At 47.5% G+C, this 26,583-nt stretch overlaps 1 protein-coding gene, 1 long non-coding RNA gene and 1 pseudogene across 2 annotated transcripts in view; 2 read left to right on the top strand and 1 right to left on the bottom strand.

Moving 5' to 3' along the window:
- The window catches only part of LOC109730339 (uncharacterized), an 8,959-nt gene extending 76 nt beyond the window's left edge, over positions 1 to 8,883 (top strand). The window contains exons 1-3 of the long non-coding RNA XR_002223137.2: position 1; positions 2,336 to 2,488; positions 8,798 to 8,883. The exon at position 1 is cut by the window's left edge and continues 76 nt beyond it. This is a non-coding gene — a long non-coding RNA (uncharacterized LOC109730339). The remainder of the gene's footprint in view (positions 2 to 2,335; positions 2,489 to 8,797) is intronic.
- Positions 8,884 to 10,279: 1,396 nt separating this feature from the next.
- Positions 10,280 to 12,108, bottom strand: LOC105872227 (tripartite motif-containing protein 60-like; annotated as a pseudogene).
- Positions 12,109 to 18,781: 6,673 nt separating this feature from the next.
- NSUN7 (NOP2/Sun RNA methyltransferase family member 7) overlaps positions 18,782 to 26,583 on the top strand; it is a 30,916-nt gene continuing 23,114 nt past the window's right edge. The window contains exons 1-4 of the mRNA XM_012766087.3: positions 18,782 to 19,812; positions 22,951 to 23,009; positions 23,377 to 23,507; positions 26,361 to 26,513. Coding sequence (XP_012621541.1) covers positions 19,479 to 19,812; positions 22,951 to 23,009; positions 23,377 to 23,507; positions 26,361 to 26,513 — 677 coding nt within the window. The 5' untranslated portion in view covers positions 18,782 to 19,478. The remainder of the gene's footprint in view (positions 19,813 to 22,950; positions 23,010 to 23,376; positions 23,508 to 26,360; positions 26,514 to 26,583) is intronic.

Here is a 26,583-nt window from a genome sequence, read left to right as displayed (position 1 = left end):
GGTAGGGTGGGCGGCCCCGCCTCCTGTCTCACTTTTACATAGGGCGGGCGGCCCCGCCTCCTGCCTCATGCTTACGCAGGGCGGGCGGCCCCGCCTCCTGTCTCACGTCATACGTTATACGCAGGGTGGGCGGCCCCGCCTCCTGTCTCACGTCATACGTTATACGCAGGGCGGGCGGCCCCGCCTCCTGCCTCTCCTCTTATGTAGGGCTGGGGCCCCGCCTCCTGTCTCACGTCAGACGTTTTAGGCAGGGCGGGTGGCCCCGCCTCCTGCCTCCTGTCTCACTCTTACGTAGGGCAGGGGGCCGCCTCCTGTCTCACTCTTACGTAGGGCGGGTGGCCCCGCCTCCTGTCTCACTCTTACGTAGGGCGGGGGGCCGCCTCCTGTCTCACTCTTACGTAGGGCAGGGGGCCCCGCCTCCTGTCTCACTCTTACGTAGGGCGGGGGGCCCCACCTACTGTCTCACTCTTACGTAGGGCGGGGGGCCGCCTCCTGTCTCACTCTTACGTAGGGCAGGGGGCCCTGCCTCCTGTCTCACTCTTACGTAGGGCGGGGGGCCCCGCCTCCTGTCTCACTCTTACGTAGGGCGGGGGGCCGCCTCCTGTCTCACTCTTACGTAGGGCAGGGGGCCCCGCCTCCTGTCTCACTCTTACGTAGGGCGGGGGGCCGCCTCCTGTCTCACTCTTACGTAGGGCAGGGGGCCCTGCCTCCTGTCTCACTCTTACGTAGGGCGGGGGGCCCCGCCTCCTGTCTCTTACGTAGGGCGGGGGGCCCCCGCCTCCTGTCTCACTCTTACGTAGGGCGGGTGGCCCCGCCTCCTGTCTCACTCTTACGTAGGGCGGGGGGCCCCGCCTCCTGTCTCACTCTTACGTAGGGCGGGGGGCCCCGCCTCCTGTCTCACTCTTACGTAGGGCGGGGGGCCGCCTCCTGTCTCACTCTTACGTAGGGCAGGGGGCCCTGCCTCCTGTCTCACTCTTACGTAGGGCGGGGGGCCCCGCCTCCTGTCTCACTCTTACGTAGGGCGGGGGGCCGCCTCCTGTCTCACTCTTACGTAGGGCAGGGGGCCCCGCCTCCTGTCTCACTCTTACGTAGGGCGGGGGGCCGCCTCCTGTCTCACTCTTACGTAGGGCAGGGGGCCCTGCCTCCTGTCTCACTCTTACGTAGGGCGGGGGGCCCCGCCTCCTGTCTCTTACGTAGGGCGGGGGGCCCCGCCTCCTGTCTCACTCTTACGTAGGGCGGGTGGCCCCGCCTCCTGTCTCACTCTTACGTAGGGCGGGTGGCCCCGCCTCCTGTCTCACTCTTACGTAGGGCGGGGGGCCCCGCCTCCTGTCTCACTCTTACGTAGGGCAGGGGGCCCCGCCTCCTGTCTCACTCTTACGTAGGGCGGGGGGCCGCCTCCTGTCTCACTCTTACGTAGGGCAGGGGGCCCTGCCTCCTGTCTCACTCTTACGTAGGGCGGGGGGCCCCGCCTCCTGTCTCACTCTTACGTAGGGCGGGGCCCCGCCTCCTGTCTCACTCTTACGTAGGGCGGGGGCCCCGCCTCCTGTCTCACAGGGCTCACGGCAGGCGGCAGGCGGCGCTCCTCCCCTGCTGGCTGGCCGGCACAGCAGCCCTGAGCGCTCACAGGCGGCGAGCGCCCCCTCCTGGCCATGCTGTGGAACCACTCATTCCGACGTGACCTCTAAATTATAGAATCAAAATTCTAAGACTGAGAAACCTTAGTGCTGTCCATTTGCAGTGGTAAAAATTTAGGGTGCTAATAGTGCTTCAATATCTATAGCTTTACCTCCTATATCTTAACAACCAAGCAAACTGTATATTTGTGAAATCTACCTTCCTCGCTAGTTTGAAATACTGCGTGTTAGTAAAACATAGTATTAAACACACGCTGATTCCTATGCAGGCCTCCCAAACAAGACCTTAAACATACAACCCCCCAACCCACCCACCCCAAAAAACTGTAACTTGCTGCTCTTAGGGTTAGAAAGCCTTTCTTGGTTTTTGGGCATTAATCAATCTTAGAAAAAATACTGGCGTCAGTGAAGGTCCTAGGCTTTATGGAACAAGGTAGCAAGGTAAATGCTATCTTTCAAAAAAACGTTGTAGTATGTGATTAGGTTTAGTACTAAATAGTAATTTGGGCATTTTGCCTATGTATCCTCATTTACTATATATATATTTGCTATTTTTTAGTTTCCCAGCGCATACCTATAGACTAGTCTAGAAGTCAGGTTGCAGAGATACCTTTGACAAGATGTCTAGATCCCTGCATAACGGACAAGAATGTTAAGCCTTGTATACATCATTTTGTAATTTCACTTCTGTACCTACGCAGGGCAAAGACCAGCAGCAGAATCGAGTTGCTGGTTTCTCAAGGGACACCTCTGAGTCACAACAGCAAGACCAGTGACTGTCTCAAGGATGAAGCTGGGGTTCGCTCACCTTCCTCAGAGGAATCCATCACACAGAATGAAAGGCAGTTTTGCAGGTGAACATTAAGTTGTCCTGATTATGTCAAACACACACACACACCCCTACACAAAGTGCTCAGAGGACTTGTACATTTAATAAGCACAACTTCCAAAAAAGCACTCACACGGCTTCACGTTAGACTGCAGAATCCAGTAAGGTAAAGGCCTGCGGATTTGGCATCCCGACAGCTCAGCAAGACTAGTGTTAATTTAACTTTCTTTGTCATTACTTTTTCTACAGTTTGTAACTTTGGTTTTGATATCCTCTTTAACCCAAAAGTTATTTAAAGAATTGATTTTCATTTCCAATTGCATATATTTAGCATAAAAACTGTTCATGTTAAGGCCTATTATAGCTGTCAGGGAATATGTTGTGTATGTTTCTTTCTCCTTAAATTTATTGAGATTTTATTTATGGCCTAATGTGTGGGCAACATTTATAACTATGTTTGTTTAAAAAGCAAATTAGCCCTGCACATTTTAGGCCAAGAAGGCCTAATCTGTCCTGCTCGTTCCTGTTTGTGCTGTTTTCCTGCTCCCTTCCCTGCTCCCACTTCCAACACCAACTTCAAAATTCTCCTGGTCTCTATTTTGGCATTCCAAAACTGAAATAGAGCAATGGTCTTGATCATTTTGTTTCCCTATTTTCTCTCTCCTGCTCTCCACTCCCTGCCCCATCTTCTAATAAACTTTTATTTCAAAACTTTTCTTTCTTTAGCCCTAACGTTTTGGTATTTTTGAATTTTTAATGCTAAACTATTGTTTACATTTTCTTGAATTATGCCCTTTTCCTTTTTATAATCCTTATCAATATTTATTTTATACTTCGAATATTGCATTATCATAAAGTTTTATTTTAATAGCTTTTTTAAATTAAAAAGACTAGCAGTTTTTAGTTCACCATTGTTTTTTATATAGTCAATCTTTTACTAACTTGAGACACTTGTTTTGAATTAATTTTCTCTTTGCTTCTTTGTTTTCTCTGAAAGGACACACATGTAATATGTTTTGTGATTGTGTAAACTGATTCTTTTGCTCTTCCATAGGGATGATGTCTGCGCTGCAAAGAATTCTTGGATCTTATTCCTTTATTTCAGAAGACCATCTAAATGTATTTTTCCCTGTCTTTCAGACTTGCAGGTGCGAAAACCACTGTGCTTTCCTTTCCTGCATAAGTTAATCTGTGTTTATGCATTACTGTCTGGAAGTATGAGTTTTCATTGTTATTATTATTATTGTTAATTTTAGAGACAGGATCTCGTTCTGTTGCCAGGCTGAAGTGCAATGGCGTGTCCATACCTTATTGCAGCCTCAAAGTCCTGGGCTCACCCAATCCCCCAGCCTCAGCCTCCTGAGTAACTGGGAATATAGCCAGCACCATCATGCCCAGCTAATTTTTAAATTTTTTATAGAGATGGTGTCTCACTATGTTGCCCAGGCTGGTCTCAAACTCCTGGCCACAAGCTATCTTCTTCCCTTGGCCTACCCAAAGTGCTGGGATTACAGGCTGAGCCTGAGATTTTATTTTTATCTTTGGCATTCTTTGGCATAGTTTCTACAGTTTTTATCAGATTTTGTCAAAGTGCATGTCATTTAAAAAATTAATTATGCCTGACACTTCAATCTGAAAAGCAGAATCTTTCTTTTTGTTGTCTTTTTAAACATCTTCTGTGTATGTTCCATTTTTAGCTCTTGGAATGCCCTTTTTCTGTTTGTTTCAACCCTTCTAGCTCTGCCTTCCATGTCTTTTCACTCATGACTGCCAACTTTTATATTTTGGGGCTTTGTTGTCATATAATTCCTCTATTTTATCTTTCATATTTTAAGTTCTATTTCCAGAAATATCTCTTCCAAGTTGGTGTTCTTCAAATGAAACTTAAAATTTGAGTGCTAAGGTTGCAAACTTTTTTTTCAAATAAATATTTTTGGGTTTTCTGGGCCTTCATTTACCAATATCTTCTTGTATCTCCCAAACTTCTATACATTTTTTTTTCTTAAACTGTCTTCTCACTACCCATTCCCTGCCCTCACGGAGACAGGTGTCCGGGCTTTGGTCCTGGCCTTCCCATGCAGCCTACTCGGCTCCGCCTGGGACCCTTCTCTGCTCCCCCTGCAGCACCTGGGGAAGCCGGGTTGCCGGGCTGGCGTAGTCTGTGGCAGTCGGGCGAGAGAGGGAGTTTGAAAGGAAACTCTCTGGTGAGCCAGCGGTGGGGGAGACGCGGTGTCCCGTCTCCTGGCTTCTTTAGTCCAGGTGTGTGAGTGGGTGTGTGGGGCAGGGCGGGCCTTGTCCCGGGGCGTCACGAGAAAGGGGCAGTCCAGCTCAGGGGAACAATCCTCTGAGAGAGACTGCGTGGTGGAGGGGAAGTTTCCTCGTAGGGGGCATCTGTGAGGCTCAGACAGCCAGGCCTTCTTCCAGTAGATGCAGAATCAACACGCTTCACTTCAGCTTCCGCTGGCCCGAGAGGCTGCTCTCGGGCGCCTGTCTCTGGTCTTTCCAGCTCTGTGAATGACACTGTACAGACGCTGCCCTGGCCAGGCCAAGCAGACCACCCTGCGGGGCATCACACCCTACGTAGGCCACTCTGTCCTCAGTTCCCCGGCCTTCCCAAGGGCCTCTCCACTTCAGCTGTTCATCCTGTAGGACATCACACCCTACGTAGGCCACTCTGTCCTCAGTTCCCCAGCCTTCCCAAGGGCCTCTCCACTTCAGCTGTTCATCCTGTGGGACATCACACCCTACGTAGGCCACACTGTCCTCAGTTCCCCAGCCTTCCCAAGGGCCTCTCCACTTCAGCTGTTCATCCTGTGGGACATCACACCCTACGTAGGCCACTCTGTCCTCAGTTCCCCAGCCTTCCCAAGGGCCTCTCCACTTCAGCTGTTCATCCTGTGGGACATCACACCCTACGTAGGCCACTCTGTCCTCAGTTCCCCAGCCTTCCCAAGGGCCTCTCCACTTCAGCTGTTCATCCTGTGGGACATCACACCCTACGTAGGCCGCACTGTCCTCAGTTCCCCGGCCTTCCCAAGGGCCTCTCCACTTCAGCTGTTCATCCTGTAGGACATCACACCCTACGTAGGCCACTCTGTCCTCAGTTCCCCAGCCTTCCCAAGGGCCTCTCCACTTCAGCTGTTCATCCTGTGGGACATCACACCCTACGTAGGCCACACTGTCCTCAGTTCCCCAGCCTTCCCAAGGGCCTCTCCACTTCAGCTGTTCATCCTGTGGGACATCACACCCTACGTAGGCCGCACTGTCCTCAGTTCCCCAGCCTTCCCAAGGGCCTCTCCACTTCAGTTGTTCATCCTGTAGGACATCACACCCTATGTAGGCCACACTGTCCTCAGTTCCCCAGCCTTCCCAAGGGCCTCTCCGCTTCAGCTGTTCATCCTGTAGGACACAAACCCTACGTAGGCCACTCTGTCCTCAGTTCCCAGGCCTTCCCAAGGGTCTCTCCACTTCAGCTGTTCATCCTGTGGGACATCACACCCTACGTAGGCCACACTGTCCTCAGTTCCTGGGCCTTCCCAAGGGCCTCTCTGCTTCAGCTGTTCATCCTGTGGGACATCACATCCTACGTAGGCCACACTGTCCTCAGTTCCTGGGCCTTCCCAAGGGCCTCTCCGCTTCAGCTGTTCATCCTGCTGGTCAGCTGGAAGACGGGGGTGCTCAGGCCCCCACCTTCCCAGCATGAATCACTACTGTTTCTTTGACTAACTCTTTCCTTGCGTTTTCCCTATTTCCTCCATTGAGAATTCTTAGTACAGATATTGCACTTCCTGGAGATATATATATATATATATATATATATATATATATATATATATATATATATGTATTGCTCTAAGTTTTGAAAATGTCCTTAGTTTTATCTTCCAGGCTACTAATTAAAGTCTTTACTACGTGGGTTTCATTATTCAGAACTTCTGTTCAGTTTTTCTCATTTTGGCATTTATATCTTTTCAAAACTTTTTATGTTTTTCTCTGTTCTTTTTTTCATAGCAGCCACTGTTTGCTTTATAGAAATACTGTTGTTCCAAATAAATTTGAGGCTGTGATTCAATCCTTTCAAAAATTTTCTCTTCTTTTTTGTATGATTTTTTTTTTTACTCTGGAATCAGTTATATTGTTTGTTCATCTTTACATTGCTATTTCAAGCTGTGGTTCTTTTCTCAAACATGTTTTAGTTATGGCTGTGCATTCCTGTTTACGAAAGGGCTGAGTTGACAAGTACAGGTAGACAACATGTGTTTCTTTTTTTTTTTTTTTTTTTTTTTTGAGACAGAGTCTCACTTGTTGCCCAGGCTACAGTGAGTGCCGTGGCATCAGCCTAGCTCACAGCAACCTCAAACTCCTGGGCTCAAGTAATCCTTCTGCCTCAGCCTCCTCCTGAATAGCTGGGACTAGAAGCATGTGCCACCACTCCCAGCTAATTTTATATATATATATATATATATATATATATATATATATATATTAGTTGGCCAATTAATTTCTTTCTATTTATAGTAGAGACGGGGTCTCACTCTTGCTCAGGTTGGTTTCGAACTCCTGACCTCGAGCAATCCTCCCGCCTCAGCCTCCCAGAGTGCTAGGATTACAGGCATGAGCCACTGCGCCCGGCCCGACATGTGTTTCTTTAGCAACAGTAACTGGTTGCTGTTTCTTGTGTGGGTGGGTCATCGGCGGGTGCCAGAGGTGGGTTACGTGAACAGCTCCGTGGGTCAATGCACACAGACTTCTTCACAAACACACGGGCTCTGGGCAGACAGCCTGGCGGGGCCTCTGCAATCACTCCCATTAGAAATCTCATCTCTGCGCATCAGTGTTGTCTTATCTTTATCTGATGTAGGTAGCCACTTATGGAATCCTCACATTTATATCGAAAAGAAAAACAACTGGGGTTATTTTTGGTAGTTATGTAAAGTAGCACCATATAAATAACTTTCCAATTCAATTCAAATCTTTTAAATCTTTTAATATGCTTAGATTATAAGAGGATTTTTAAGTATAGTTATGAATGATAGCATTGCCTTCCTTTTTTAAAAAGAAATTTTAAAAAATCAGAGTATACGGTTAGTTGTATTTTTTCCAATGGAGGGGAGAGCACAGAAAGATGATGTCTGAGCCATGCTAGATCATCCGGGCATAGATGTGCATGAGCTTTGTTCTGTCGTTAGGTATTTATGAAAGTAATGTCATTTTTATACTTCTTTTCCTTTACTTATTTGAGTGGGCTCTTTTTATATTATTTTATTCTGTTTATTATTATTATTTTGAGACAGGGCCTCACTCTGTCTTCATGGCTAGAGTGTAGTGGTATCATCATAGCTCACAGCAACCTCAAACTCCTGGGCTCAAGCAATGCTCCTGCCTCAGCCTTTGGAGTAGCTGGAGCTACAGGCGTGTGCCACTGTGCCTGACTAATTTTTCTTTTTCTTTTTTTGCAGGGGTGGGGGGAGTTGTAGAGACGGGGTCTCGTTCTTGCTCAGGCTGGTCTCAAACTCCTGACCTCAAGCGATCTTCCTGCCTTGGCCTCCCAGAGTGCTGGGAGCACATATGTGAGCCACTGAGCCGGTCTGGGATCTCCTCTTTATAGCAAGTCTTTCCCTGACTGAGAGCACCATACGCAAGCTAAGGCAGTACATATCTTTACACTTTGTAAAAAGCTTTGGCCTCACTTCATTGCAGGTTAAATTTTATATTCCACTGCCACATCTGACACATATTGATTCAGGTTCCTGCTGATGTGTGTTGGAGAGAGAAGCCTCAGGCAGGTGCTGAGGAGGCGGGACCGGGCGGCTCGAGGAGACAGACGTTTCTCGTCCCGGAGGCCCTGGCGCGTGCCGTGCACTTCCTGGCTCTGAACAGGACGTGAAGGGACACAGGGGCGGCTCTCACTGTCTGCTTCCCACTTCCTTTGTTTTGTGCCCACCGGGGAACACTTCTCAACTCGCAACCTCCTGGAAAGGACAGCAGGTTAGGGTGGCCTGTCTGCTGGAGGACCCCCGTGAGAGCCCGTGGCAAGCTTTTCCCTGTCTTTTCAAACTCCACAATCATTTTAAGATTGGATCACTCTAGAGGCACCAAAGTCAAACTTATTGCAACTCAGCTGTTACTAGATGTTCACAGAATAAGAGAGAAAAACAGCAGAAATAAAAGCTAGTATGTTAATGTGAGCAAACAGACTCACTTTGATAGGAAAAGTTACGGCTCTGGTTATATCATCACTGAAACTCTTAAAACATAAATAAATGCACTAAGTCTCCTTGCGTGGATCAAGGTATGAGATCATCTATTTTTGCTTCCTGTTTCTTGTTCACAGTTAGAGGGATATCATCATCATCATCATCATCATCAGTTTGGAATTATCTGAATAGCCGACCGAGAGAGACCTCGGGGAGCATTTACATATCCAATTACAACAGGGTGAATCTTCATCCCGTGAAAACTGCCTTGCACATAAAAACGCCTGACCTCGCTGAAAGTTCTTAGTAATAAAGCTCCACACTGGCATGGTGCTCTTAATGTTTCAAAAGATTTTCACATCTATTTTCTTAATTTGACTCTCAACACCACCAAGTTTGATAAGTAGGTCCAAAATATTATCTTCCTTTCATAGATGAGGACTTAGATGAGCTACTAGCGACTTATCTGCAGTGAGTCGCCCAGTTAGTCTTACAGCTTAGTCTGCACCCTAGCAGTCTAGGTTCAGCGAGATAACACAGTCTCTTTGTTCAAGGTTTGCGGGGGCTGTTATCTTTGGATTACAGTAAAAAGCATCTCAAAGTCTGGAGTTTACTTCTGAGAAAGGGAAATATGTTGTTTTTTGTCATTTCTGCTCTGAGGTCTTTAAGAAGCCTTGGTGGTGAGGGATGGGAAGGCCCAGGACGCCTGGGGAGGCTTAAGTTCATGGCACTGATTCTTAGTTGTTACCTTGGAAAGAATACTTTGAAAACAAGCTGGCTTCAGGAGCAGGCTTAGTCCTCTGCTGAGTTTCCCTCAGAGACAATATATTTGGTAATTCGTACCTCATGAACTGTTTTCCTCGCAGGCGCGTGGTTAAAAATATTTTTTTAAAATGATCGTTGTGGTCATCTCCCCAACATCTATTACACCTTCTCTTACTAACTACCAACTTTCACTCAGCTATCCACACCTTCCCCTGGAAGCCACATATTTTGGGGAGTACTGATTTGCATTTTATTGTCCTGGCATAATTATTAATAGCATTCTCTGTTGCTGTCAAAAGTAACTTGGTTTGGATAACAAATTAGTCACCCTAATTTGTGGGGAGGTTAACTCTACTCCTCTCTGTAGTGGTGGAGCCTGTATAGCATTCAAGTCTTACTTGGCGAGTCCAGGGAAGCCTCATACTCTGTCAAACATGTTGTTTCAGGGATGAGCAAGGGAGCAAATGTGGACCAGTGAAATAGGAGGAAATGTTTGCTACAGGTCACAAGAAAGTAGAGGTCAATTCCCAGAAAGGTGCTCACTGGAAGGCTGGCTGCTATTCAGGCCCAGATGCTGTGATGTACAGAATGACAGGCACAAAGGAAAAAAGAAAAATGTTAGACATTACCTATGGATTATGCATTTGTAAGTGTATATAGGGAAAAGATTTAAACAAAGCGAAATCCTCATTATCCACAAAAGCAAGTCAACTGTGTCAAATGATGCAATAAATAACAGAAAATTTGATAATGAGAAATATGGAGGTAAACAGAAGAATCCACTACAAAGAAAGGTAAGCACATGGCAAGCACGCCGTTCAAATAACAATTTATGCAGCTCTAGGAGACTGACCTAAATAAAAGAAACAATTTATTGGCCATTTCAAAATTTCATCGGACATGTTAAGTAATATAATTCTCAACAAATATTTTATATTAAAATATTTTTTCTTAAAATGCAAATCACTTGACAAGTGACATTCATATCTATGAAAGGGGTATTGTGAGCATGCTTTACAGTTGCTAACAATGAAGGAGAAAAATCGATTCTGGATTTCAGTGGTAAAACTTAAATTACTGGCAAAGTTGCCCATAAAAACTGAAACAGGTTCATTTACCAAGTTCTTTATCTTTTGGAATCTGATAATGAGCAGATTTTAAGAGGTTCTGAATCTGTTCCAGTATAGAAATAAGGCCAAACAGCTTCTCTGAAAGAATCATTAAAAGTACAGAGAACAGACCGATCATTCATACTATAAAAGGAGACCTTGCCCAACTCACAGTCCAGAAAAACGCCCATCTTACTGGGCCTTACTGCGGGCAGCAGGTGGACTCTCCCAGGGCCGGACGCAACGTAGCCACCACACACGCACAGCCCAACTGCCCAGAACCCAGCCAGAACCGGCGGCTGGTCCTGCCAGCTCCTGGCGACACCCTCGTGACACACGCCCAGGATCGACTCGGGCTTCCTCCCCACTTCTGCCTCCCAGCAGTGTCTGCCAGAACCAAACCCCCCAGACCCCAGGACAGCAGGGCAAAGAGCGAATCTCCTGGCGTTACAACCACCTTTTTGTTTTGTTCTTCCATACCGCACAGCTTTTCTATCCTCAGAGACAATGAGTTGAGGATGTGCTGTGTCGACATCTAGAATCACATCTACTTGAAATGGCTTGATAGTTCTGTCCAGGCCAGAATGCTGGGGAGGAAGTCTGAAACCATAGTTTGTTAAACTAAATGAAAAGGTTTCAGGGTATTTCAGGTTTTGATACTCTTAAGAGTATCCACTCAGGTGGATACTCTTAACACAGGCCAGTAATTCCGTGTCTGACTGCACACATGCCCTTTGTCTCCTTCAGAAGATGCTTTACTGTGGAAACATCATGTGAAAAGGTTTTCATTTAGTTTTGTTAAAATGTCCATCTCTTCATCTTGTACCTGCCTAAGAACAGTCTCCTGCTCATTCTGTAAAAACAGTCTAATTTCCTCAAATTCAGAATTGATTTCTTCTCTCCTATATTCTACCTGCTTTTTAAGCTCCGTTGCCTTGCTGCCTTGCAGAGCTAGCACTTTTTCAACTCGTTCTATATTCTTCTTCAAGGGCTCAACGCTGCATTGTAGAGTTTCTCAGTGGTAAGAGGCAGCTTCGTCCATGGGGCTAATGTAGTGCTTCCGGTGTTCGGTGGAGAAACTGCACTATGTACATAAGATCTCCAGGTCCTTCAGACAGAAAACGGTCAGAAACGGATTGTGCTTTTCACACACGGCATGCTCATTCTGCCTCTTCCTCTTGCTCCTTCTGACCTGCAGCAGCTTAGCTATTTCAGTCAAATCATGAAGCTGAGGGTTCCTCCTGAAGTTCCCGTATGGAAAGCTAAAATGGCAGACAGGACAGGGAAAGGCATCATCTAGATCCTGCCAGGACACACTGAGGCAGGAGTGACAGAAGTTGTGCCCACGGCTGATGGGCACTGGGTCTTTCAAGTGCTCCAGGAAGATGGGACAGCTGGACTACTGGAGGTCCACCTGAGCAGCGGAGGTCCACTTGGGCAGCTGGAGGTCCACCTGGGCAGCTGGAGGTGCACCTGGGCAGCTGGAGGTGCACCTGGGCAGCTGGAGGTCCACCAGGGCAGCTGGAGGTCCACCAGGGCAGCCGGAGGTCCACCAGGGCTGCCTCGAACTCCATTGAGCTGTGAACAAAAGCAGTGGGCGAGGTAAGCTTCCTTTGGCAAGGCCTGCCTCCCCAGAGCTCAGACACAGTGAGACGTGGACACCCATCCTAGACCTCGCACATCACCCAGGTTTGGGTTGCACTGCCCTGGCATGCTGAGAGCACTCACTGGCATCTTCTTTAGTCCCCTGCCCCTAAGCTTGGAGGATAATAATGATTCAAAGCCTTTAGCTCTATCAGATTAGCCCATCTGAATCTAGGTTTATATATATATATATATTTTTTTTTTTTTTTTTTTGAGACAGAGTCTCACTCTGTTGCCCAAGCTAGAGTGCCATGATGTCAGCCTAGCTCACAGCAACCTCCAACTCCTGGGCTCAAGCGATCTTCTTGCCTTAGCCTCCCAAGTAGCTGGGACTATAGGCACGTGCCACCATGCCCGGCTAATTTTTTCTATATATTTTTAGTTGGTCAATTAATTTCTTTCTATTTTTAGTAGAGATGGGGTCTCACTCTTACTCAGGCTGGTCTGGAACTCCTGACCTTGAGTGATCTGCCTGCCTCAGCCTCCCAGAGTGCTAGGATTACAGGTGTGAGCCACTGCACCCGGCCTCATCTATGTATTTTCTTTGCTAATATGCTGAACCCGAATCAAGCCTATACAACCAGTTTTCCATTTACAGGTGCTATGGACTGACTGAATTCCCTCAAAATTCATAGTTTGAAGCCCTAATCCCCCAAATAATGGTGTTTGGAGATAGGTCTTTGGGAAGTAATTAGGGTAAATGCTCGTAAGTGGGACTAGTGCCTTTATAAGAAAAGACATGGGAGAGATTGCTCTCTCTCCACCATGCAAAGATACAGTGAGAAGGTAGCTGTCTGGAAACCAGGAAACAGCCTCACCAGGAACCTAATCACCTAGCACCTTGGTCTGAGACTTCTCAAGCTCTAGAACTGTGAGAAATAAATGTCTGGTGATTAAGTCACCCAGTTTATACTATTCCATTATAGCAGCCTGAAGTGACTAAGGAAACAGAATAGAGAGGTTAGAGCACACCAGGAAGCAGGGAAACGATGAGGAAACAATGAGTCACACCTGGAATGTGGCACGGTCTACAAGGCAACTTCCCTGGACTCCTCAACAAGTGGATGTCTTTTGGAAAAAAGAGCAGGAGAATTGTTCTGGCTTCCAAGAGAGTACAGAGACACAACAACCAAGTGCAACACACTAACCCTAATTGGTTCGAGGTTTGCAATACAAAAACTATAAAAGCTATTAGAGAGAATTAAAAATAGAATGAATATTATGATAGTGGAATTGTTAATTACCCTATCTGTGATAATGGTAAGTTATTCAGCAGGAGGATGTCCTTATTAGGAGATTTAGTCTAAGCATTTAAGGACTAAAATATGATATTTGCTGTTTCCCTTCAAATGTTTCAGCCAAAAGAAGATACATGTACACACACATATACAGAAATGAAACAAACGTGGATAGTAATTGTGGACTTGTTAAATCTAGGTGGAAGAGTGTTAATTATACTATTCTTTCAGCTTTTCTCTATGCATTAACATTTTCAAAAGATAAAGTGGGGAAAAGACATTGAATCATTATACTCCCAGGCCTGTGGCTTAGTTCGTGGCACAAGGTAGGCATTTGGGACATCTCTGTTAGGGAATGAAGCCTGGGTCAGAGCCTGTCCCCTTTCATCATCTGTGTGACTTTGGAACCCTTACCTTCCCTGAGCCTCGGCCAGCTCCGCAGTAACCAGCAGCCTGGAGGTGGGAAGTAGGGAAACATTTAAGGTTTCTTACTCTACTGCTTACTGCTTACATGCTATGAAAACACCTCCAAAATAACAAATCTCCTGGCCCTCCCAGAAACCCACTGTTTTTTGTTTTTCTTCTGAGAGTCTCACTCTCTTGCTTGGGCTAGAGTACTGTGGTGTCAGCCTAGCTCACAGTAACCTCAAACTCCTGGGCTCAAGTGATCCTCCTGCCTCAGCCTCCCAGGTACCTGGGACTACAGGCACCTGCCACCGTGCCTGACTAATGTTTTCTATTTTTAGTCGTTTAGCTAATTTTTTCTATTTATAGCAGAGACAGGGTCTCACTCTTGCTCAGGCTGGTCTCAAACTCCTGAGCTCAAGCAATCCTCCCGCCTCGGCCTGTCACAGCGCTAGGATTACAGGCGTGAGCCACTGTGCCCGGCCTCAGGAACGCACTTCTTCCCAGTCTTTATCTTCTCAGTCAGTGGAAACTCCCTCCCTCCCTTAACAGCTGAGGCATAAACATCTTAAAAGGTCTCTCTGATTTCTCTTGTTCCTTTACTTCCCACCAACCCACCAGCAAGTCCTATACTCCTCCCTCCACACAGTGTCTTCCTGGGCATCTATACTCTTTCAGCCTCCAGGGATGGGGTATTTCTGTATCTGCCAATCAGCCCCAAAATGTACCTTACTCATGAGGCCCTGGTTATCCTCTGACACACACAGTTCCTGATGACCTGCCCTAATGCCCCAGAGTTCCAATTTGGGTACAGCTTAAGTCTACAATAGAATACCAGATAACTTTATAAAACAAAATAAAGAATAAAGAAACAAAGTGTTGCAAAGAAAATCCACCACACTGTTTCTAAGAAGCAATAACTAGATACTGAGTTCTGATGTGTAAGAACATTAGTCAAAATTGTTTATAGTTCTTACACTTTTTACATTTCTATTAATATAATAGGCTTCGATGAAACTGGGCACAGTTTTATATGCCCAGATCAAATTTAAGCAAGTGTGCAAATGTATTTCAAATACCTACATGGCTAACACATACTAGTACTCTGAGTCAAATGTTAATTTGACTTTAAAAATAAATTGAGGAATGTTAGTTTACAAATATTTTAAATATTCTAACCCCTGGGGAAAGAAAAATCATTGGTTCCTTTGGCAGAACGTACCAGGTACCTAACTTCTAATTTTTTACCCATCTCTGATCTAATGTTCCAATCACATTACACAGTGTAATTTAAAGACTACATTTATTTACTACCTTGCTTTCACAACAGTTGAATCCATACACCTATCTCTATGGTTACTTTTTTACAGTGTTCACTGAAACTTAATATGCTTTCCTCTGACCCTCCCCTCCAACACATTAAGTCCACAATGAGGCTATAAACCAGGAGTGGGAAGTGAGGAGGTAGGATTATACACACGATTAAAATAAACAGTAACCATGAATTTGCTAACCCCCAACTGTTTGTCGAAGCTCTACTTTGGGGATAGACTCTCTCATGAAATCTTGTTTTTAATATAGTGAAGTGTCACTTTCATTGAACTATTAAAAAAAAAAAACCAAGTTCCTAAAATTATACTTTGAAAAACAATAATATTCTCAGGTTTATAGCTACCTATCACCTCACAATTTCAGATTGTACTGTGTATTTATTATGTGATGGATGATAAAATACATCATGACCTCTAATACACTTTCCATATTTGTAACCTTCTGTGAATGTCCGTGTGTCAAAGACAGTGATATATTGCTAGCATCTGGGAATAGAAAGACATGTCATAAAAATTAAAAGACAAAAATATAACAAAACTATTTTAGAATGTGTGTGTTGTGTGGGCAGAAAGATGGCAGGACATGTAATATAGTTATGTACTCAAACATTTATAATAAAAATTAAAGGGTACCACAATACAAGTTTATTCATCCATTAATTTCTTGAGGGAAAACTCTCTGATAATTTCTATCCATTCATTTTTTATTCTAGGGCTGAACACAATGCTACGCACACAATGGGAATTTAATATATACTTATTAAATTATGAATATATATAATATATACTTATTAATGAATGAATGTATGAACAAAATAATGCTATGGGAACACAGAAGAGGGAATGTTTGACATTCTAGGGATAATGGAAGTGGGGGCACTGGTGGGAGAAGGGGCCAAAGGGTAGAGATCTGCAGCAGAGACTGCTAATTGTCCCCCATTATCCATTCTCCCCTTCTTCTATAGTAACAGTTCCCTTGATTTTTAGCTGGGCACATTTATCAACCTCCTTTACTGCTTGGTATTCCACGTGACTAAGTTCTGGCCAATGGAATGTGAACAAAAGTGATGCATGCACCTTTCGGGTCATCGAAAGGTATGTGCATGCCCTCTCTTTCCCCTTTATCGCACTAACCCCTGGCCAGGAATGGACATGGCGACGAGCCATCCTAGACTGAGTGGAAAGGGCAAATCCCTTTGATGCAGCCCAAAGGAGGAGTCTGGGTCCCTAACAACGTTTGGAGGAGAGCCACTACAGCAACAGGACTTTATGTGAGACATAAACTTCTGTTTTGTTTATAATAACCCAGCGGTTATTTTGGGTCTCTGTTGCAGGGGCTAAGTTTACGTCCTAACAAATACAGCATCGGGAAAGGCTTTTATAGAGGTGATGCTTGCACTGGGTTTCAAAGACTGAGTTAGGAGCTCAGCGTGTGGACAAAGAGGGAAGGGCTTCCAAGACCGAGGAAACAACGTGCATAAGGGAACGAAGTCTGGGGACTGGCTGAGACGCCAAGCGGCCAGGCCGGAAAGGCGGGCGGGCGGGCCGCGTCCCCAGACCCTGCGCTGCCGAAAGTTTGGATTTCACCTCGCGGACGCGGTAGGTGTGTGGGAGGACGGAGGGACGGTTCTAACTTCACAATTCACGTGCAAAATAAGCAGGGATGACTAATCTGTTTTATGGGAGAGGGAACAGAAATCCTGAGAAATTAAAATACTTTTCTATGTTAGAGACAGGAGGAATTAGAACTAGTAGCCTTTCCACTGTACCAGAGCTTTCCAAGCTGTGTGCTTGGGCCTGCTTGCACCAGAATCACCTGAGTTACCTGGTAAAATACGAATCCTTAGGCCCCACCTAGAGTTACAGACTCAGATCTCTAGGGATGGGTTCCAGGAATTCGCATTTCAACAAGCACTTTAGGTGCTTGAGAGTTGAAACCACTTAACTGTAGGGCAGACTACCTAAAAACAGCATTTACGAACAAAGCCAAGTGCCAGCCCTCAGGCCCGGTGCGGGCACACCGCGCGAGGGGGGCGGAAACCGGCGTCCCGGCGGGCACACCGCGCGAGGGTCCCTGGCTTCAGGGGGAACCGCGTCCCGGCGGGCACACCGCGCGAGGGTCCCTGGCTTCAGGGGGGAACCGCGTCCCGGCGGGCACACCGCGCGAGGGTCCCTGGCTTCAGGGGGGAACCGCGTCCCGGCGGGCACACCGCGCGAGGGGCCCAGGCTTCAGGGAGAACCCGCGTCCCGGCGGGCACACCGCGCGAGGGGGGCGGAAACCGGCGTCCCGGCGGGCACACCGCGCGAGGGTCCCAGGCTTCAGGGGGGAACCGCGTCCCGGCGGGCACACCGCGCGAGGGGGGCGGAAACCGGCGTCCCGGCGGGCACACCGCGCGAGGGTCCCTGGCTTCAGGGGGGAACCGCGTCCCGGCGGGCACACCGCGCGAGGGTCCCTGGCTTCAGGGGGGAACCGGCGTCCCGGCGGGCACACCGCGCGAGGGTACCTGGCTTCAGGGGGGAACCGGCGTCCGGGCGGGCACACCGCGCGAGGGTCCCTGGCTTCAGGGGGGAACCGCGTCCCGGCGGGCACACCGTGCGAGGGTCCCAGGCTTCAGGGGGGAACCGGCGTCCCGGCGGGCACACCGTGCGAGGGTCCCAGGCTTCAGGGGGGAACCCGCGTCCCGGCGGGCACACCGCGCGAGGGTCCCAGGCTTCAGGGGGGAACCGGCGTCCCGGCGGGCACACCGCGCGAGGGTCCCTGGCTTCAGGGGGGAACCGCGTCCCGGCGGGCACACCGCGCGAGGGTCCCTGGCTTCAGGGGGAAACCGGCGTCCCGGCGGGCACACCGCGCGAGGGTCCCTGGCTTCAGGGGGGAACCGCGTCCCGGCGGGCACACCGCGCGAGGGTCCCAGGCTTCAGGGGGGAACCGCGTCCCGGCGGGCACACCGCGCGAGGGTACCTGGCTTCAGGGGGAAACCGGCGTCCCGGCGGGCACACCGCGCGAGGGGGGCGGAAACCGGCGTCCCGGCGGGCACACCGCGCGAGGGTCCCTGGCTTCAGGGGGGAACCGCGTCCCGGCGGGCACACCGCGCGAGGGTCCCAGGCTTCAGGGGGGAACCGCGTCCCGGCGGGCACACCGCGCGAGGGTACCAGGCTTCAGGGGGGAACCGCGTCCCGGCGGGCACACCGCGCGAGGGTACCTGGCTTCAGGGGGAAACCGGCGTCCCGGCGGGCACACCGCGCGAGGGGGGCGGAAACCGGCGTCCCGGCGGGCACACCGCGCGAGGGTCCCTGGCTTCAGGGGGGAACCGGCGTCCCGGCGGGCACACCGCGCGAGGGTCCCTGGCTTCAGGGGGGAACCGCGTCCCGGCGGGCACACTGCGCGAGGACCGCTTGCTTCAGGGGGGAACCGCGTCCCGGCGGGCACACTGCGCGAGGACCGCTTGCTTCAGGGGGGAACCCGCGTCCCGGCGGGCACACCGCGCGAGGAGGGCGGAAACGGGCGTCCCGGCGGGCACACCGCGTGAGGGGGGCGGAAACCGGCGTCCAGGCCTTGGGAGAAGAGCAACTCTCGCGGAGAGAGCAGCGCCAGCCAAATCCCGCGGGAACCTGCTGCGCGCAGCGCACCTCCCGCCCCCAGCTCCCGGTTGCCATGGAGACCCGGGGCCGGCCGACGCTGGGAGACCCGGGAGGCTGGCCCCGCCGCGGCCTGAGCCCGCCAGTTCCGCGCCCCGCGCCCACCCCTCTCTGCCGCCGAGTTCCCAGAGGCTCCCGCGCGAGGCCTGAGGCGCGCCCTCCTCAAGGAACCGGAGCGAGCCGAGCGCCAGAGGCCGCGCCCCCTGCCCCGAACCCCGCGGTGGACGTGGCTGCACCTGAACCAAACGGCCTCCGCGGGCCGCCGCCGCCCCGCCGTCCCCGGCTCCCGGGCCTGTTACCCACGCCAGCCTCCGGCGCCCCGAGGCAGCGCCGCCGCGTCCGGGTCCCTGAAGCCCCAGGAGCCGCCCGTCCGCGGGGTGCGGGAGGCTCAGCGGCCGCAGGCTGCGGCGGGGCCACGGCGGAGTCTGCCCCGCACGGCCGCGGCGGCCCTCCGGCCTCTCTCTACTCGCCCCTTCCTGAGGGCGTGGAAGTGTCGCCGGGCTTGTCCGGCTGGAAGTTCGGGCGCGGGGTCGGCCGGTGAATGCCGTCTTGGTCTCCGAGGGCTCAGCCAGGGCCGCCGAGCGGCGCCGCGGGACGGCGACTTGCGGGGCGGGCTTCCCCCCTCGGACCATGCGGGCGGCGGCGGGGAGCCCGGCCCCGGGAGCGCCCGGACTGTAGCTCGGGCCGGGGATGCCGGCGACGGGCAGCGCGGACATGCTGAACTCCGCGGGTGAGCTGGACTTCCCGGGCCGGAACGACGCCGGGGCCGCCCCGCCCGCCGCCTTGGCGCTGCCCGGCGACGCGGCGCCCGACGAGAGGGGCCCGGCCGGCGCGCCCGAGAAGGCCGGCTACCCGGACTCGGTTTACGTGATGGCAGCCAACATTTTCCAGGGCATTCGCATCGAAAAGTCGCCGGAGAAGGTCTTAATAAAGTACGGGGACGAGCCTGTGCTGTCCTTCCCCGAGTCTGAGGACGAGTCCTTCCGGCGTTTGTCGTACGAGCTGGCTTTCAGCGCGCTGAAATGTGAGTGCGCCCGCCGGGAGCGCCAGCGACCGCAGCTGCAGTGTGCGGTGCGCCTCCCCGCGCCTCCCCGCACCCGCGCACCTCGCTACACCCGCGCACCTCCCCGCACCCGCGCACCTCCCCGCACCCGCGCACCTCCCCGCACCCGCGCACCTCCCCGCACCCGCGCACCGCGCACCTCCCCGCACCGCGCACCTCCCCGCACCCGCGCACCTCCCCACCGCGCACCTCCCCGCACCGCGCACCTCCCCGCACCGCGCACCTCCCCGCACCCGCGCACCTCCCCGCACCCGCGCACCTCCCCGCACCTCGCACCTCCCCGCACCTCGCACCGCCCCGCACCCGCGCACCGCGCACCTCCCCGCACCGCGCACCTCCCCGCACCCGCGCACCTCCCCACCGCGCACCTCCCCGCACCGCGCACCTCCCCGCACCGCACACCTCCCCGCACCCGCGCACCTCCCCGCACCCGCGCACCGCGCACCTCCCCGCACCGCGCACTTCCCCGCACCCGCGCACCTCACTACACCCGCGCACCGCGCACCTCCCCGCACCGCGCACCTCCCCGCACCGCGCACCTCCCCGCACCCGCGCACCGCGCACCTCCCCGCACCCGCGCACCCCGCACCTCCCCGCACCCGCGCACCGCGCACCTCCCCGCACCCGCGCACCGCGCACCTCCCCGCACCGCGCACCTCCCCGCACCGCGCACTTCCCCACACCCGCGCACCTCCCCGCACCGCGCACCTCCCCGCGCACCTCCCCGCACCGCGCACTTCCCCACACCCGCGCACCGCGCACCTCCCCGCACCGCGCACCTCCCCGCACCGCGCACCGCGCCCCTTCACCCTCACTGCCCGCCTCTGGTGGTTCGCGAATGGCAAGGCGGAGCCCGCTCTGAGAAGGCCAGGGCTGCTGCTCCGCAGGGCTCCGGGCGCCCAGCCGTGCCTGGTCCTTGGATAGCTGTAGTGCACAGTAGTTAAATCGCACAGGGCACCGATTCCATTAGTAGGGGGAAAGAGTCCATTCACCACCCAGTTACCATTTCCCTCTGCCTGTGTATTTCTTTTCTTTTTTCTTTTTTCTTTTCTTTTTTTTGAGACAGAGTCTCACTCTGTCGCCCAGGCTAGAGTGCCGTGGCGTCAGCCTCGCTCACAGCAACCTCAGACTCCTGGGCTCAAGCGATCCTCCTGCCTCAGCCTCCCGAGTAGCTGGGACTACAGGCATGCGCCACCACGCCCGGCTAATTTTTTCTATATGTTTTTTAGTTGGACAATTAATTTCTTTCTATGTTTAATAGAGACGGGGTCTCGCTCTTGCTCAGGCTGGTCCCTGACCTTGAGCGATCCGCCCGCCTCGGTCTCCCAGAGTGCTGGGATTACCACCTAGCTAGGTGGCTAGGTGCCTGAGCCACCGCGCCTAGCCCTGTATTTCTTTTCTTTCCCTGTGTTTACACTTTGTATTTTAGTTTAAGAGCTTACACAAATATAAAACCAGTAAGGGAGGGTTGGGAAGGGAACAGACAGAGATGAGATAAAAATAAAAGGTGCAATATTTTAAAAATAAATATTAAAATTAAATCAACCCCAATTCAGATGATCCCATTTATAGCCAGTAGTTTTAGTTCTGGGAGCCAAACTTTGGTATAATTCCCCTTTCTAATTTGCCTCCGGGCTTTGAGACTCAGATGCAGATTCCCTCAGTGGGGGTTAATTTCAACCAGTAAGAGTGGAGTTCATGCTCGGAAATAACCAAATCGTTTACTGTGAGAACAAAGGGCCTGAAGTCGTTTTTGTACTAGCTGTGACCATAAACTTTATATTGGTTTATAAACTGACTGAATGTAGTTACAGAAATGTTTCATATTAGCAGCATGGCTAAAATGATGAGCAATATGACATCCTAAAGAGACGTAACACTTATTTGCATGATTTCCGCTAAGTATCGTTACTTAGTGGACATTGTACATCCTTGCACATGGGAGACAGTTCCAAATTGCTCAGTTGAATTAAAATATCCCCTTGGTTATTTAGACATGAATATATATTTTTGGTTGTCTGCAGAGCTGAGGAAACTTAACTCTGAAGCCAGGAATTTGTCATCATAGAGAAAAATTTGTATGTGAAGATGAAATTTCTCTTTAGTTTTCATTTCTGTTGTTTTCTTCTGCTCATTTTTTTTAAGTCTGTCTTAACCATTTTTCCTCCCTCCAGTTTGATCTTTCAAATTCTGTGTTATGCCTTTCCTTCCCCTTTCCCTCAACCAAAGTGTTGCACTTTGTACATTAAATCAAGTGAACATTTTTACATTCTTTTATTTCCAACAATGAATTGCAGACTGGGCAGCTATGTTGATTAATTGGTAATGTTAATGCAAGAATTTTCTTACAAGCAATTTGTTTTACTAATAGAATATTGAATCTTATCTTTAGAGATCAATAAGAAAAGGCTGAAATATTATTCTATGTAAAATTAATGTATTAACTAGATGGTTATTATAGTGATGTGTGTAATAAATTGTTTTCTTCCTCTCAATCTTATTTTCTGTTTTATGAAAGATCTGTGACTGTTTGATCTTTCTTAATGACCCAGAAAATCCCATTAAAATAAATTATTGTCGTAGGCTTTTATAAACCTGCTTTTCCTTGAAACATTCATTTTTATAAATTCAAATTATAAAATAAGATAGCATTGATGGCTTACTTGTTAAAAAATATTATTTTCTTATAATACAATCTTGGTTTAAATGATCATGTGAGTAATTTCTGAATATGCAAATAGAATAAAATCAGAATTCCTAAAGCAGTGAGTTTCCCAAGGTAATTAAGAGCCTGCTATTTTACTTTTAAAATACCGGAGGCTCTTGTGCATTTTACCTTTATCTTCTGTGTTATCAGTGTTCTGTTAATACTTTCACATGTGACGTTTTGTAAGCTTACATCTGGCTTATGGTATGGGTTCAGGGAATCATGATTCAGAAAAGAAAGCTTAGTATTTCTTTCCTAACATATTTATAGGAGTAGTACAGCTGCAAAGGTTATTGAACAGATTAAAGGGAGTTTGGGTAATGGTCCCTTTTGTTTGTGAGTTTGTAAAGATAACATTATTTTTAGTAACAGTCATGTCTCTTGTCTTGCAGATCAAGATATTTTGGAAACTATATTAATAGACAGTTATATCTTCCCAAGTACCACAATAGTAAGTAGACAACTTTTAGAATTAGCTTGTCTTATGATTATTGTTTTTGGAAAGTATTAAAAAGCCTTCCATTTTAAAGAATAACTAGTTTGCTTAATACTGAGGCCTCTTCAAAATATAAATTCTTTCCTACTTCTAATACTTTTAATACTTTTCACTTTGATGAACATACCAAAAATTGTCTTTTTTGAAAGGTGTATTTTTTAATAGATTTTTTCTATTTTGAAGACCTTCCCTATCTCCAAATCCAATCAGAGTATGTGAAAATAATTATATTCCTGTTCCATTATGAAAGATAATAGAATAGAAAATATTGCTATTAGCCATTGTTTATATACTTTTCTTTATATGTGTTTCTCCTTGGTAGCCAGATCATTTGAGCAGTCTTGTTATTGTGATGCTGTATGATTTCCAAAATAGAAAATTTCAAACTCGTGACCTTTCTGATAATGAAGAGTCCATATCAGAAGTTCAAGAAGTGGAAAACCTTCTTAACAGGTAATTGTAAAAATGAAAACAGTGTTTTATATGACATCAATATTAGTATTTTTATTGGTAAAATTATATATAGTATAATATGTAGGTAAGTGTTAAAATTTATAGAGAAAATATAAAAGTTCATAAATTTCTTTAGTTCCTTTATAAACAGTCTTGAACAGGTTAAATATTTTGTTTAAAATCAAGTTATTTTTCAAAGCTTGAATTGCAAGATCCAATGTATAAGCATGTGGGATATCATTAAAAATTCCTCATAATCTTTAGCACATAAATCAAACTTTTTTGAAACAGCTATTGTTTGTTTACTTAGCTTTATTTACAGCTCTGTAAAAAAACCTAACATGTATCAAGTGAGAAAATCCCAATGGTAGACAAGAGTTCACTGTTTTGCCAGACAGAGAAAAAAAGTTTACTTAGTTAAGAACAGACTAACATGTTTTAAATTTGTTTTCTTTTTATCCTAAATACCAGCAGAAGCTTACCGTGAGGACAATAACTCCTACTTCAAAGGGTGACTGGGAGAACTAAAAAAAACTAATGCATGTGAAATGCTCAGCTTAGAACCAGACATGGCGTGCAGAAAATAGAAGTCCATTTAAGGGTAGAGAAATATCAATCAATGAACAAGTATTTGCATTCTTACTTTATTCTAGGCACTGTTTTAGGTTCCAAAAACAAAGGGGCAAAGCAAGGAAGAAACTGTTCCTAACATCACAAAATTTAGAGTCTTTGTCTCCCCTGAGAAGAGAAGACAAAGCAATTACTTCAAAAAGAGAGAGAAAGAGTATAAGAATATGGTGGAAGGGAGAGAAAGAGGGGACTTGACGCGGTATGTTATAGGAGTAACAAATAGTCCAGTGTGTGACTGGAGATAGATTTATGTATGGGAGTAGTGGGAATTGAGGCAGGAAGAGTTGGCTCAGGTTAGACTATTAATATCCTAGAATATCATGATAAGGAGTTTAGATTCTATCCTATGGCTAATGGATTTCATCTAAGATTTAAGCTTACGAATTACATAATTATCACTTAACATTTATAGAGGTAGCTCTGACAATATAACAGGCATTATGGTAAAAGAGATAATTGGACAACTCTCTGTGATAACATACAAATTGTAGCAGGGATGGACTTGTGGATTGACAATATTGGGAAAGGTTGCTTTGCTACCACTTTCATCATTGCAGTCCTCCTTATTTACAGCTATGGAAGAAGTTTTTTTGGTCACCACAGGATACTTCATTTATAGAAGTATATATTGATATAAAAATCTTCATAACTGCATCTATACTTTAAATTATTTTTATGGGATTAAATTTTGTTAAAAATCACAACCCAAAATGTTTACTATCTGGGAATTTGGAGAATTATTTCTCTCTATACTCCCCCATATACAAAACTCATGTTTTTTCTAGGTGTCATATTTCTAGTCTTTATATTTAATGATTGAATAATTCAGTAAATAGCACCTATTAGGATAAATTTGAACTAAGTACATATTTGGAAGTACTGTTCAATCAAAAAGACTATACTCAAATATCTCACAATGTATAATATAGAACACTAACTTACCCCCTTTATATTAATTTATTTTTTTATGTGCATTAATATACTGTGCCATTTTTTTAGTGTCCTCTGCTGTAATTCAGTGACTGTTATACATAGGACTAGACAAATCTAATTTTATTATAGTCCTTAAAATGTTTACGTTTTGAAAATCCTTCTCTCTCCTTCCTAGTGCCCCTATATTCTCTGTCATACACTTGCACACATATTCCCACATAAACAATATTTTGGGTGAGATGTTCTCCTTCTATTGAGTAGGTAAGAAATTTAAACTACGGGAACTACAGGCATAAGGAAAAGAAAGTAGTATTAAAAGTTGGTGCTAAAAAAATAGATGCTCACTTACTATCTTTGTCCTGTCTCCTATTATCCTTTGAAATAATTTAGGTAGGCTCCACACTAATTCCCTGAGAATATTCTCTCCTCCCCTTTCTGTACCACACACTAACTGTAACTCAGGTTGTACTTGACTCTTGTGGCATCTCTTCCTGTTTCTCACTCAAGGTTATACTTTCAGTTTTTTTCAGTTACATTCCTATTATGAAAATGCTATGACTACAGGTCAGGAATCAGTCCTGTATTCTCATGTATTAAAAATTGGCACTGTGAGATTAGGAAAAATCATTTGGCCTTTGTGATGATGCTAACCAGTTCTTGGTTTTCTTTTCTGTTATTTGGAACTGTGAAGCATAGGATATTCAGAACTGGGAAGGACTTGATACAGACTCATGAAAGTTTTTTTTATCTTATCAAGACTATAATGTTGCTATCTATGATAATAATAACTAGCCTATAATGAGTGCCTGCTATATGCCAGGCACTGTGCTAAGTATTTTGCACACACGATTGATAATCACTACATTAATAGTAAGGTAAGTTGACCATTTTTTATAGATGAGAAAATTGAGGCTGAGAGGGGAGAATAAGTAACATTCCTGAGGTCACACAGCTAGTAAGTGGTAGAGCCTGGATTTAACTTCAGGTCTGTCTGACTCTAACTCCTATACCCTTTTCACTAAATAAAATTTATCTTTCAACCAGCAATCAATACAAATATTTGAGGAGATGCAAAACTGTATAGGGGCAGCAAAAACAGAAAAAAAGGAATCAGGATTATTAGATTTCTATTTTCAAATGACAAATTTTTATTTTCGGCTTCAAAAATTTGAAATGGAATTATAGAATAATGTGTTAAAAATTCTAAATGTAATTTGTTAATGTTTCTACTAGAAAATTGATAGTCATATCTCAAATGCAATAGATCAAGAATGGATTTTCTATCTCTAGTTTTAAGACAAAATTGGCTGCAGCGTTGGCAAGATGTCGAATCAAACATGATGCCCTTTCAATTTACCACATTCTACCAGAAACAGTTAGGAAACAGGAACTAAGGGCCTCCACTTTGCCACTTTATGCTTGGATAAATACTTGTAAAATCAGGTAAGAGCTTAAATCAAATTCTTTATTTATATTTCAAGTCTCTATCCTTTAAAAATAATGTGATAATAAA

The sequence above is a fragment of the Microcebus murinus genome, chromosome 26 (assembly GCF_040939455.1).
Source record: "Microcebus murinus isolate Inina chromosome 26, M.murinus_Inina_mat1.0, whole genome shotgun sequence".
Taxonomy (NCBI): Eukaryota; Metazoa; Chordata; class Mammalia; order Primates; family Cheirogaleidae; genus Microcebus; species Microcebus murinus.
This window is presented reverse-complemented; position numbering and strand designations above follow the sequence as displayed.